The sequence below is a fragment of the Xyrauchen texanus genome, chromosome 29 (assembly GCF_025860055.1).
Source record: "Xyrauchen texanus isolate HMW12.3.18 chromosome 29, RBS_HiC_50CHRs, whole genome shotgun sequence".
In the NCBI taxonomy this organism is placed as follows: Eukaryota; Metazoa; Chordata; class Actinopteri; order Cypriniformes; family Catostomidae; genus Xyrauchen; species Xyrauchen texanus.
In genome coordinates this window covers 23,361,027-23,375,567 of record NC_068304.1, presented here as the reverse complement: position 1 = coordinate 23,375,567, position 14,541 = coordinate 23,361,027, and the positions used below count along the sequence as shown (strand labels likewise).

The following is a 14,541-nucleotide window of genomic DNA, read 5'->3' as shown; positions in this document are numbered from 1 at the left end:
TGATGAGGCAGGGGATCTCCATTTGCTCTACTCGGGCAACACTACAGAGTGATGGGTCTAGTAGAGAGCCATTAGGCACTGGAGGTGATTTTAATGAAAATGGGAGACACTAAGTGCAGGGTATGGAGTGTATATACTCTCTCTTTCTCTCTACCTCTTTATGTGAGATGAGCTCTCTCATTTGGACCTTGTTATTGTCAGCGTACTACAAAAGCGGTGCATTAGCTGACTGCTCTGGACACACACGGACTTTGATGTGTTCTACAGAGCTCAACAGTGACCAATATCCTCTTCTGGGAAATAATGCGGCCGTGTATTCACATAGAGGGTGTCCTTCACAAGTAATACAGTATTAAGGACACAGGAGAAGAAAAACACATTCAAGAAGTCAAACATTTAGTTATCATCTTCATTTTATCTTTATCTGCTGCATAAATATACAAAAAGATTGACAGGAAACAGTAAGTTAAAGGGATAGTTCACCCAAAAATACATAATGCTGCAAATCTACATAAAAAGGTGCGATGAAAGTGAATGGTGACTGAGGTCACAAAATCTTCTTTTGTGTTCCATATTCAAGAAAGAAAATCAAAAGGGTTGCAACTACATCAGAGTCTGTCAATTATGAATTATGAAAAAGACTAATTTTTGGGGTGATCTATACCTTTAAAAACCAAACAAAACATACATTATAGATTCTTAAAATGTAAGCTGCATTTACAAAAAGGAGAATTCATGTTAAATGGCATTTATATTTGCTTGAATATTTCCCATAGTCTGATAAAATATTGAGTGAAATGCAGTTTATTACAAATATTTTACCCTCATTTGAATAATTTCTTGCAGTAAACACAAACAATAGGGAACATGTTTTGTTGTGCAATTTATCTTTTGTTAAATGAAGCAGAATGTGGTCCCTAAAAAGACATTAATAGATGAATAGCAAGGCATAAGTCATTTGTTTGCTGGTATTTCAGTGAATTTCAGTGTGGCCACATGCAGAGTCTGTTGGAGCCCGACTTTACCTTCATATGCTCATACACTTTGACCATGAGTGTCAGTGAGAGCTCTCTCTCTCTCTCACACACACACACACACACACACACAGATACAAATATATACACATATATATAACCTTGTTGGAAATGCGGATGGCATGGCACAAGGGGTTTCCTCCTCTCACATGGTGCGTAATGACTTAAACACACCGTGTCTTCAAACATCGTCCTTCCCTTTCATCCGACATGTCCGATGGGTTTCAGCGCAAGCGTTTCTTTTTCGCCAGGCCCTGGTTGCTGAGTTCGGCTCTCAGCTCACTGTACTGCACCTGTAAAAACAAACAGCTCTTTGGTCAGAGGCAGGTAATCGGAGCTGAGGCCTGCTCATGGTAATGGCTCCCCTGAGGAGAGCTGGTGCTGCGGGAAAGCCAGACGGGCGCGGCTGTAATGAATCATTTTTTAAACACAGGAGCAGAGGGGATTAATCACAAGGAGGAAAGATTTGAAAAGTCAAGGGTTCCTTACCCACACAGTGGTGACTACCCAACACCCCCACACACACACACACACACACAACTCCTACTGGAAGCACACATGGATTGGTTGAGCTGAGGCGCTGTCTTAGGTCCTCGCAAACTGAGAAGTTATGAGTTGTGTCCTTCTGGAGAAAAGTTTGTTTGAGACTAATTATAGCAGCTTGTAGGCAGGAGTTTGTGCCTGTACGGCTCTGACTGGGGCACTGCGGTTACAGATGATCACACACTTCCTCTGGTTCAGCTGAACGTGCTGTTTACTTTACTTTCATCAGGACGACCTTCACCTTCGACCCAAGTTCACCCCCTGCTTTAAGTAGAGTTTCACTGTGATATGAGAAACGGAATAAATATCCTCCTTTTTTCCAGGCAAGCTCACAGCATATTCACATACAACTATTAGACCGCAATTAAACATTCAAACCTAGCATTCAAAGTCCTCTGATATAGGAGTAAAATTAAATTTTTGGGGCAGCTCGATATGAAATTGCTCCATAAAAACTCTAAATTCATCCATTTATAAGCACAAATTAATAGTTGATCCCTCTCTTGCAGCAGATCCCTCTCTTGCAGCACAGGATTAAGTCACAATTTGACATTTTAGTGTTAAGAGGACACTTGTTTGATTTTCTTTTTTTTCAAACTATGAACACAATAAATATAAAATATGAGCTGATGTAGGTTTAGCAGAGTTCAAAGAGATAATATTTAGTGCAACAGCACTGGGAAGTTTCAATGTTTGTATGTATGTGCACAGATAGTCGTTATTCATAAACCGTTCTATGTGTCTGTATTTAAATACCAAAATCAATATTCAGTTATTCTACAAGTGCCTTGTGTAGGACCACCAAATTTGTTAAAAATAACTTCAATTATAAATGCATCTTGAGACACCTGCGTTTCATTCTTCCATTTAACTCCACAAGTTAAATGCTTAACCATTTAAAAATCAAAGCAGTGTAACTCCACGCACATGACAATAGTGTTAGCTGCCTCACGGAATTGTAAACCTGCCCGGGGAGAGGACATTTTAGGTTTGGCACTTAGATTATTTATTTTCCGTTTTGTTAATACATTTTGTTAATACAATTTTGCAGGCAGTGACAATTTGATTATTTCTATTTGACTTCATTGTGAGTAATTTTATCATTTGAAGAAATATGTATTGTGCTATTTAGGCTCATAGCTCACTAATTCCTGCTATTTTGAGTAGTGTTTGGCACTTATCCATTGCAATGATGGTTTTTTGGTCCCAACTCCCAATGGATAACCAAATCACAAACATTTATCTTACACATCCCTAGTTTGTATCACTCCGCTTTTTTTGTTTTTGCAGCATAAATTACTAGAGTGAAGCATTTTTTAATCTCACCTTCATATGCAGAGACAGCTACAGAAAACCATTTGTAGGCTTATATCCTAGAAAAGTGTAAACACGGCCTCTGTATTCATATTTGCTACCGCTTTAGAAAATGTGATTTATGCTGCAAAAATTTTTATATCGCGAAAACTATTTGTGAATAAAGCAGCAATTGCTGCAAAATAGAAACTCTAATGGAAGTTGAAGGCACTGTGGCTCTTTTTAACAATGCAATAAATTACTTCACAAAACATTCTGTCAAACTTCATGTTTGCTCACATTTAGCGGTAGATACCTTATAGCTGGGAGTGAAAGGCTGTTACATGGTTTTGGGAGGCAATAGTAGCTAATCAGTTTGTCATTTCAGAATAACCAGCATAACATTTGACATGCAATCTGATGATATTGATGATATTGAGGTAATTCTCTTAGCAAATGATGTATTCACATGGCTTATATTCTATAGGAATATTTTCTGTAAATTTCTCTCCATTGCATTAAAAGCTAATATTTTCTTACCAAATAAGACAATATTTTGCTTTCTTGCTTGTGATGTTGCTCAGTACACAAATCATAAGTGAACATAATTTTAGACACACTATAGAGCCATAGGGCTCCTGGATTGCAATAACTTCCAAAACCATTCCCTTTGATTTTCTTTTTTACAGCTAAGAGCAACAAGGCTCTGAACATGTCATTACAGGCAACTTCTGTTGTCCAAGGCCACCATTTAGTCCAAAATATGTACAGCTCTGACAAACAATTAAATACGCTATGAGGCTGATGGGACTTGAAAGTGTGGAGAATGTGTCCAGATTCTTTTTCCTTGTTTGTTTCTCCCCCAAACAATAACCTGGAGGTGTATCTGTAATGCAGTGACTGCACACTAATTACCAGACCATGATTATGAGAATGGGAGATGGAGCATGAAGGAACAAAGCGAGACCCGGCTGCCTCAGAACATGAAACTGTCCTCAGAACTGACAGATGTTGCTTATTTTAGGACAGAGGGCCGTTGTATGAAGACCAGTTTTGAGGGTTTGCGTTTTAAGAAGTGCTCGGGTACTAATTGCCAAGTCATTTACGGAAGCGTGAGACAAGAGTCAATTCAAGCTTTTTAACGTGCTCTTTATTTGGTCAGTCCATTTTTAGCATAAAGGTTTGGACATGACGAACTTAACGGCAAAAGGCTTTAGCTCTGCAGTGGATTTGCATACCTTTTTAGTTCTCATTGGTATGGTTAATGACAGAGAGAACAATTACTGTGCAGCATTACTGGCATTTTGTTTTTTAAAAGTGGCATACATTTTTGCCATAGATCATTTTGACTTTCCATTTTCCAACAGCAGGCAGTTCATCCAACCACGAAAACATACTTCAAAAGGCTTAAAAACTCAGCAATGGTTTCCATCTTGTTTTGCCAACTTGCTGCTCCACATGCCAAAACCAAAGTGTCATGCTGGCTTCATCCAACCACACAGACATATGTTAACATTGCAGAGGTTCTTCCCAGGAGATTCATCTGAGCCAATCATTCAAGCTCTCCGATATCTGAACTCAAGTCTTTGAGCAGGATAGTATGTATTGACTAAAGTTAAAGGGATATATCAACCAAAAACACAAAAGGCAGTTTGTTTGTCTGAGTCACTATTCACTTTCATTGCATCTTTAAATACAATCAAATAAATGGTGACTGAGGCTGTCATTCTGCCTTTTTGTGTTCCATGGAGGAAAAAAAAAGAAAGTCAAAAAGGTTTGGAACAAACTTATGGTGAATAAATGATAGAATTTTCATTTTTGGGTGAACTCTCTTTTTAAATACCCTTGTTGATGGTGAGAAATATTTCTGAAGACCTTCATTCTACACCAAAATCTTCATGACTTCAGGGCTTGCTTTTTACCCTGAATTCACGGCCTTGTTCAGAGTACGAAAGACTCACAGCATTTGGCTACACATTCGCAGGCTTGTGATGTAACCCTGAATGATATTTCAGCCATGGATAATGTTTTATCATATATGGTGCCCAGCAGGACGGCATTGGTTCAACACTTCATTAATCGAGTCCTCCAACCTGATGTGATGGGGGCCGCCACACTGCCAGTGTGCAGACACCGACCCCTTAGCCAATCCCTGAACCCTAAACAGCACTCTTCTTTTATCACAGGCAGACAAACTGATAATCAGAAACAAGGCTGAAGCGATACGGCTGAGGACAGATCAGAGCAGACCCCATACAGGCAGCCGGGTGACTCCATCAAGACATGCTGGGAAATAATTGGGTCTTGGGCCGCCTTTAAAGGTGCATGTTCATTAATAATCAAACACAGCCAGAGGAAATATCCTGGCAAACACTTGGGAATTCTGTTAGAGCAAATAATGCAGACATCTTCAGGGAATTCTGTCCTTGTCTCTGTCCCTCCCTCTCTCTCGAAATGTAAAAATGGACCCTTACCTTTTGAATATCAGAAGGCACCCTCTTGAGAAAATCCAGGATTTCATTATTGTCAATGGCATATGGGTTGCGAAGCTTCTTGGTGAATTTGTTAACACCTGTGAAAACAAGCGTGCATTAATAAATAAAGGTATCCACTGCAACTGCAGGTATCTAACTGACAACACAGAACCAGAACCTTGACCCGACAAGCATTTGTCACCTTTATCTGCTGCATAAAATGTGTTTTAGTATGTAATTATAACAGCATATAAATGCACTGCTCCTATACGATAAATACGGATAACACTACCACTATACTTTACCATAACCTAAACTGCAACAGGATAGCATTGAGGACACATTGGTAACTAGGGTTGGGAACAGAAAAAATGTAATAAAAAAACCAAACCGGATGATTTTCATAACTTTTGGTTCAGCTAATGGATCTCTAACTGATTCTTCTGTCGATACAGATGGGAGACAATGCTAAAATACTCATTCAGCAGCACTGCAACACCACTATTGAATAAGCATGAAACATACAGCATGGCCAGTCTGATTCACGAACGGATAACTCTTACAATCCGGATCTTTGAATCTAGAATGTGAAACATAGAGTGTGACCAGTGTCGCCGCATTCCCGAACAAATTAATCTTATGAGTCAGTTAATTTGAATCCACACCACAAAACTTACAGCGCTACCTCCAAACAAATTACTTCTATGACCCAGTTCTTTTTAGTGAATGAAAAGCATATTGAAGTTATTCTAGTCATTTTATAAGAAATAATGAATTAATAACAAAATAACTTTAATTGAAATGTCTGTTTAAACACACCTTTTAAAACAATTTTGTTAACATGTTATCTCAGCATAAGTAACGGACTGCATTTCTCTTTTTTTTTTTCCTCAAAAGTAATTAAATAATTGTTAATGGAACCCTTAAGAAGGAAACGGAAACAGAATCATTATGAGGAATCGGAATTGTTAATTCCTTACAGTCCCATGCCTAATGGTAACATTGTAGTAACATTCAATCAATCAATCAAATCAATTTATTTTTACATAGCACAATTAAAAACAACTTTTTTGACCAAAGTGCTTCATAATCAAGAATCTAGAAAAAATTAAGAGATTAAGAATGATGGAACATCACCACACATAACATACATATAAACAATATAAATTCAACATTAAAGACTACATATTAAAAAAGGACCGTGTATGTGCATATTACTCCAGTTTAAGATTCCCTAGATTCAAAAAGGGGAAGGGGAAGATTATTCCATAGTTTAGGGGCAACTACCGAAAAATCCCCCTTAGGGTTTCACTTGGACCAATGGACAGTCAATTGAATTTGTTTTGAAGATCATTGGTGATAACAGAATTTATGCCCACAGAACTCCAAAGAAAGCTCTGCAAATTTCTGCAGAATTAAAACTCCTGTCTTTTACAAAGTTCTACATGTTCCCTGCCTCTTTTTTGCTCATTTATGAGATACTCTGGCTAAAATTATTTTGCTTTCCGCTACCAATGAGAGTGTAGTATTTCCATCTCTGTGTAACACATTTTCCCATACTTATATTCATTCTGCAGATTTTTCCCTAAAATCAGTGCAGAGAATGTGGAAAAATATCCACTTATTGCATCTGCGTCGGGCGATATGATAATATATTTTTTAAATTTGTCATTTAAGAGGCAAAATTTGTCATTTGTCATTTGTGTGAAGACAAAATAATTTCAATGAATTTTATGTTATGTGATTTGCACACTGTACTTGTAGTCAAAAGCTTTTGTTAAAATAATTATTTAAAAGAATTTGACAATGTGAAAGGTTTTAATTCATCAAGTAATTAAATTCAAATATTCATATGAATATAAGATATTATATTTGACTGTTAATACAGGTCTTTTTTTTTTTTTTTTTTTGCTTTTATAATTAAACTGTAATTTACCTTAGGGGCATTAACACAGCTGAAAATGTCTCACTTTCTTCCATACATGCAGTACAATATAAAACCTTCAAATAGCCTCAGACAGGGAAGGTGCAGCTGCCCCTACTCCCGCCCCCCAATAGCATATCATGTTCATGATTCTGATCAGCTGTCATAGGTAGAACTGTGGAAATGGATCACTTTTTAAATAGTTTTCGTCAGGCGTCAGTAAAGGAGTTAAAGCTCAAAGCTCAGAGACAGTAAAGTGTGACAATCTAAAATACCTCTGCATGACTTCCATTTAAAGGAATGTGCAGACAGCTTAATAGCAGCATTGGAGTATCACGTGTGATTGGGTGAAAGGGCTACACATGGCGTTACACTTACTTACCCCACAGTAAAATGATGTACCGCAGTGGGATGAAGTACAAGGCTGTGGTGGCCAGAAACAAAACCAGGCAGGCCAGGAAGGACAAGAATGGTACAGACCAGTTGAATGTGCTGTCAATACAGACACAGTGCAAGTTAATGAACATATACTTTAGTTGCCCCAAAAAGTAACAATTAAAGGAACTATTCATGCAAAAAATAAATAGATATATAATAATAATCTGTCACCCTCATGTTGTTTCAAATCTTTCTTTTTCCCACAAAAGGAGATATCAGGGAGACTAAGAGCCACAATTACCATTCACTTTTATTGTGTGAAAAAAAAAAAAAAGAAGTGAATGGTGACTAAGACTGTCATTCTTCATCTCTTCATACAGGTTTGGGACAACATGAGGGTGAGACACCATTTAGGGTGAATTATCCATTCAAGCCATGAATGTCTTTGCATTATATAACAAAATATCAAACCAAGTGACTTTAATTTTAAAGAAAGATAACCCAAGCACACATTTCAAACAAAACAATTAATAAAAATAAGGTTTTAAATGATAAACAACAGATATTGTTCAAAATTAAGACAAAAGTATTTGGACACTTTTCGGCTGTCAAACATAGTGAAACATAGTTAATGTAACTGCAAGGATACTCTGCTAGGAAACCCATGTAAACTTGAGAGGAACTGACTAGATACATCCGATAAAAATACAATTGGAACCAGTTTGCTAAACGCAATTGAAAAAAATGTCCAAAAAGTTTGTTAGTTCTCAGAAAAGTTTAGCATTATACTTGGTTTATTGCTTGGTATATTTAATGCAATAAAAATCCCACATTTTAAAAGGGAGAACAACTAAAGTGTCCAAATACTTTTTGGGGCCACTGTATGTGAATATAGATTGTATACACGAGTAGATTGGCAAGAGGTATAAAATGTTTCACTCTTACTTTTTTACTCTTTCCCCAATGCAAGCCACTTCATCTAAAGTGTTTTGAACTGTAAGCACAATTTCCTGAACCATGTGGATTTTTTCCATCAGTCCTCTTTTCTCTGATTCCTGAATAGAAAAGGGAGGGGGACAAAACGACAGAGACTGATGAGGGAAGGCAGCTGCTGGAAGACGACAAAGGAAGAACAGTTTATTTCCAGAGTGCCATCACCAGTATTTCATCTAGTCAATGGGCTGTAATGAGCTTCAGTAACATCTCCCCAGACTTCAAAATGTGTCAGCTTCTCCTCCAGAGCTGTCACAGAGCTTAGAATATTGCAGCATTTGTCAGGTACAAACAACAAAGGTGCATTACAATCAAAAATTTTGCGGAGGGGTAAAAAAGATGCAAAAATGGCAATCAGAAAGCATAGAGAGAGAGGAGGACTGAGGACTTTGAGAACACAGACGATGTGAGACGGCAAGTTGCGAGATCGTCTGATCAGCAAGACTGTGCTGGACGTGTCTTGGCTCATTTCCTGGGGTGAAAGCTTTTTTGAGGACCACTTCTTGGCGTATGAAAGCTAAGAGTTATCCACCTTGTGGCAAGATTGAGTACACGCTTGAAATCATAGGATGTATCATTTTCTATATCCGAGCTTGTGGGAGAAAGCTTGCATTTACTGACTGTAATCCTGTTATGCCAAGCAATGTTTTTACTTCTTGTAAGTGAGTTGGGAAATCCCATTTTCTTTTTGTATTTGATGCATCACACAGTATTGGGTTGCCTTGTAATTCAGAGAAAAGGGCTAAATGGACATTCTATGAAAAAAAAAGAGATATTCTATTCCATTTTACTTAAAGAAGATTGCTAGGGTAATCTAACATCCAAAGCAACATGATCACATCAGAGATTCCTGACATAAGAGCCCAGGAGTACAGTTCTCCAAAAGGGGGAAGAGGAGAGAGAGAAAAAGAGGGAGAGAGAGAGACAAGAAGCCCTTACATCAAACTGAGGGAATAATGACAGGAATAATGACAGGAATAATGACAGAAAGGCAGATGGGGGAGTGGAGAGAAAGAGAGAAATGTGTGATAGTGTGGTGTATATGTTTGTGTAAGCGACCGTCCCCAGACGGCAGGCTGAGAGAGCCTTTATCAGCCCTGGTGAGTCTGCCCCTGGAAAAGCTCGGCCCAGACTCCCCACTGTCACTCTCCATTTGGCCCCAGACACAGGAAACCATAGGAAACCAGTCATTCCTCTACTCAGCACAACCTGTCTAATTCAGCACTGTGCAGCATGTCCTAACACAGAGACTAGGAAATCAATCAAGCAAATATCAACATGCCTCCTGTTATGAGTTAGTTAAAATCCCTGCTTTGTGAAGAAAGTGTCAAAGGAGGATAAAGTACAGAAGAAGATTTATTATTTCATTGTATCAACTGTTTGATTTTAGCTCAAATATCCTTAGTGCTTCTTTGTTCAAAGAACAGCATGACAGCCTACCAACTGTGTGTGTATAAGCTAGGGAACTTTTAACGGATTATTAAAATATTTGTCCTCATTTCCCATCTTATCTCTATGTAAACGTCTTTAAAAAGAAATATTGCAGTTTCATTACAAGTTAAGCTCTATCGACAGCATTTGTGGCATAATGTTGATTACCATAAAAATGTATTTTCACTCATCTCTTCTTTTCTTTAAAAAAACAAAAATCGAGGTTAAAGTGAGGCACTTACAATGGAAGTGAATGTGGCAAATTTTTGGAGGGTTTAAACAGAAATGTGAAGCTTATCATTTTATAAAAGCACTTGCATTAATTCTTCTGTTAAAACTTGTAGCTGTAAAATTGTTTCAATTGTCATTTTTACACTCATTTAAGGGTTTTAGGGTTTGTTGACATTATTTTGTCATGGTAACAAAGTTGTAAAATTGGCTATAACGTTACACGGAAAAGGTTAGTAAGTGATTTTATCACACTAAAATCATGTTAACATGCACATCCAATTTTAGCAAAAATAAAAAATCCTAGCTACATATCTACTGATTAGGAAACCCATGTCAGATCAGATTCTCAATTCAGACGAAATTGTCACATAACTTTTATGTTGGCATAATAGGGAACAGATTGCATAAAGGTAAACAGAAAATGTTGTTTCACAGGGATGCCCGGCACAATCAAAATGCTGCAAAGGCAGAGCTCATTTAACATTCCTTTAATTCAGTAAATAGCATCAAATTTGAATATTCATTCAAAGCTGGTGCAAATAATCGCGACTCACTTATTCCACAACAGAATAACCAGAGGAATGCACTTAAATAAAACACCTGTGTTATTGGCAAAATGTGCAGTAAATGCGTAGTACAAACAAGCAAAACATTAAACGATCCTGAGTGGATATGTCATGGGTTTGTGCACTTTGAATATCAAAATGATTATGACATCAACACTCTGTCCTTGTGGTATGTGCTGAAGGTGATACATTATATGTTTGATATGAGGGGACAGAGTTGAGGGTTAGAGGACTTCTCTGATGGTACCCTAAGGTCCAGTGAAAGGAGAGGGTCAGCTCGCTGCATGTTTACCCAAAGCATGGGGTCTCTCTCCAAACCAGAGTGTTTGGTGACCCTGTGTCCAGGGCCAATCGAACAGAGCCTCCCGTTCATATGGGACACAGTTCCAAGGGGTTGTTTTCTCTATTCTATCTTCTCCTTTTCTGATGTGATTAAACCAATGTCTGTGCTCGACACAATTGAAACCGAAGGCCAATGGAACATTACATCGAAATGCATGATTTGTAAAGTTCTCCTTCTTCAGGACAGATTTGTGCTCATGGAGCAGATCTGTTGTGCATTATTTCTACTGTATCGTGGCCTCTCCTATCGGCTTTCTTTAGCTACATTCCATTGCATACACGCCGCTCAGCTACAGGTTTACATATTCTCTTCCTCCAGGGGAAAACACACAGAAAACGGGCAGTAATGGTATCCTCCTCAGAGGGGGCAGCCTTTATCCTCATGTTAACCAAAGACTAGGAAAAAATCACAGCCTTTGAAGTTATCATATTTAACATAGATCATTCTTCAAACCCAAAACATTAGCCGAGATTACTTTGATAGGAAGTGTAAAGCTACACCGTTTGATCAGTCTGCATGATACTGAATTCTGAAGTCAAAGTGAAAAAACATAGCAGGGCTTTGAAACAAGCAACTTTAAATTAGAGCTGACAACTTAAAATAAACATGGACATCTGGTTAATTAAGTAAATTAAAGGAGATATTTATATGAGGCGTGAAAGGGTTTCAAAACAAAATACATGTAATAAAAGATATTGTTATTTCTATTAGTGATACAAATAAATAAATATACATTTCTAATAAAAAGGTGATATGCTTATATGGAAATAAACAACAAAATAAATATTATCATAATAATTTTAATATAATGGTTTCATGATAAAATAAATATCATAATCATAAAAATAAATAAAAGTAAAAAATAAATGCACACAGTCCACGAATGGACTTACTGCAACCTTACTGCTTAAAAATCCACATTCCAAGCTAATTATACAAATACAAGATTATACAGGAGAATGATTTAAATGAAACTAATATAATTTTTATGACATTAGCTTAATTTTATCGCAGGCATTCACAATGCATATATTTATAAGACTTATATGTAATTGTCTAATTGTTGTCTTTTATTTCCTTTGACTTCGAAGTTCTTTCTCCCTCCAAGATATTTTACAATTGTTTAGCTGCTGGGCAAAAGCTAATGTGCTTGTACACACATATCATGTGTTTCATCCATGAATTATGTGCTTGGCTTGGACAGTATTTGGAAGAGGGAGCTGTTTTTAACAGAGGGGTTCCTCTCAACAGATGAAGCTAGCCTGCGGTCATCATCGCTGAATATATTGAACGCATTATGGATATGAATCCTAGGCCCTGCCATATAGCGCAGGGATCAGCGCTTTGAGGCTCAGAGCTCCGCACTTCTGCACATCTGAGTCAGAAAAATATAACACATTATCTTCCTGTTAACCCATTCTTTTCTGGACCAGACAGCATAGACTAAAATGATTATGAGCCTGTCCTGCCTCATTATAAAAAGATTCAACACTCAGCATTCAGTGTTTGACCACTGTCAGGGAACCATTCACATGCACATAAACACACATCTTCGATTAATCAGTTAATTGGCCAATAAAAGGCCTGTATTTTATAGAAAATATAAATATGTCATTATTAAAAAGCAAATATAAATAGGGAAAAGCTGGGGTTATTTGCTATCTTGAGTTCATAAAACACCACAAGCAATCTGTCAGCACCTGATGTGGCAGTGGACCCAAATGAAAGGAATTAATTCACCTAAAATGTTAAATTCTCTCATCATTTACTCACCCGTATGCCATCCCTGATGTGTAAGAATTTCTTTCCTCTTCTAAAATCAAATGTAGATTTTTAGAATAATTTCTCAGCTCTTTTGGTCCATACAATGCAAATGAATGGATGCCAAAAATGTTAAGCTCCAAAAATCAAATAAGTCAGCACAACAGTTATCCATAATACTCCAGTGGTTAAATTAATGTCTTCAGAAGTGATAAGTGTGGGTGAAGGCCCTTTTTTACTTGAAATTATCCTTCCTGCTCAGTCAATCTCCTTTTTAACTTTCACTTTCACATTCTTTCTTGTGTTTTTGTTAATTCACAGTCTTCATACATCTTGAATCCTATTGGGCAGGGACAAGAAATTCAAGTATCACTTCTGAAGATATGGATTAAATCACTGGAGTCATATGGATTACTTTTATGATGCCTTTATATGCTTTTTGGAGCATCGACATTTTGGCACCCATTCACTTGCATTGTATAGACCTACAGAGCTGAAATATTCTTCTAAAAATCTTAATTTGTGTTCTGCAGAAGACATCTTCTTTGAAGCACTTAATATAAAGTGCTCACATGCTTTGGAATACTTGGGTTGTGCTCTTTCCACTTTAGCTCACCTTCGCCATATTTCAAATAAGTTTTATAATACAAATGTGTTTTACACTACTGTGAAGTGATGTCGCCTTTGGAGGTTCTCTGTGCCACAGTGCATATCCAGCTAATTGAGAATAACATTTGTTGTCAATTATTTAAATTATTGATTATTATGGATTAGTTGTTGCAAACCTAAACCACATATAGTAAACTTAAAATATTGTTTTAAAAAAGTAAAGATGTCTCTACTGTTTTTTTTTTTCTAATGCTTGAATATTTTTTTAATAAATGATTTGTGAGATATTGTAATTAGTCTAATGACTCATCTTAAGCATAAAAAAATGTAAAGCTAATAGCAAGAGTTCAACTACAGTCCATCCTCCCTATTTAGCAATGCCTGCTGCAAAATCCTTACAATGCCTCAATTCCCCAGTGGAAGGCAAACTTCAATTAATGATGCCGTTCTGTGCTTATTTCTGTGTTTCAAAGGACCACAGCAAAGCAACCAAATCAATTTGTCATATGAGAGAGAATTCCCACAGGACTGGTGTGAAAGTACTAAAGAGAAGACGTGCTTGCTGAATTGTCTGTCCTCGTTTTGAACGCATTTAAGTTGCAGTCCTGAGTTGCAGCACAGGGAGCTCTATAAAATTCAAATACCTTTTCATCCTCGTCCTCATCCTCCACCATGGACATGCTCTCCTGCAAAAGAAGAACGAGTTAGAGAGAGGGTTAGATTGAGACACACGTGGGCAATAGAGCATTTTTTTTAACAAACACCACGTAATGAAACCTTCGCTTGTATATATACACCCCCATTGAGAGAGGCCCTGTTGCCGTAGCAACTGCCTCTCGGGTGACCTCGCACAAAAAGAAGAGGTGAACAAGAGGGGCCTTCCTCACAAGAGCAATGTCACTACCAAGCAATCTCATTTCTACCCAACATAAACACAAACACACTCTTACACATGCACCTG

The 14,541-nt window shown here is 37.4% G+C and overlaps 1 protein-coding gene across 3 annotated transcripts in view; it reads right to left on the bottom strand.

The window, feature by feature from the left end:
* Positions 1-413: 413 nt before the first annotated feature.
* Positions 414-14,541, bottom strand: part of mctp2a (multiple C2 domains, transmembrane 2a) — a 95,934-nt gene continuing 81,806 nt past the window's right edge. For all 3 annotated transcript variants that reach the window (XM_052097345.1, XM_052097344.1, XM_052097343.1), the window contains 5 exons: positions 14,225-14,266; positions 8,592-8,701; positions 7,651-7,760; positions 5,345-5,442; positions 414-1,327 (listed from right to left, as the gene is read on the bottom strand). In XM_052097345.1, the coding sequence (XP_051953305.1) occupies positions 1,259-1,327; positions 5,345-5,442; positions 7,651-7,760; positions 8,592-8,701; positions 14,225-14,266 (429 nt within the window). In that variant the 3' untranslated portion in view covers positions 414-1,258. The remainder of the gene's footprint in view (positions 1,328-5,344; positions 5,443-7,650; positions 7,761-8,591; positions 8,702-14,224; positions 14,267-14,541) is intronic.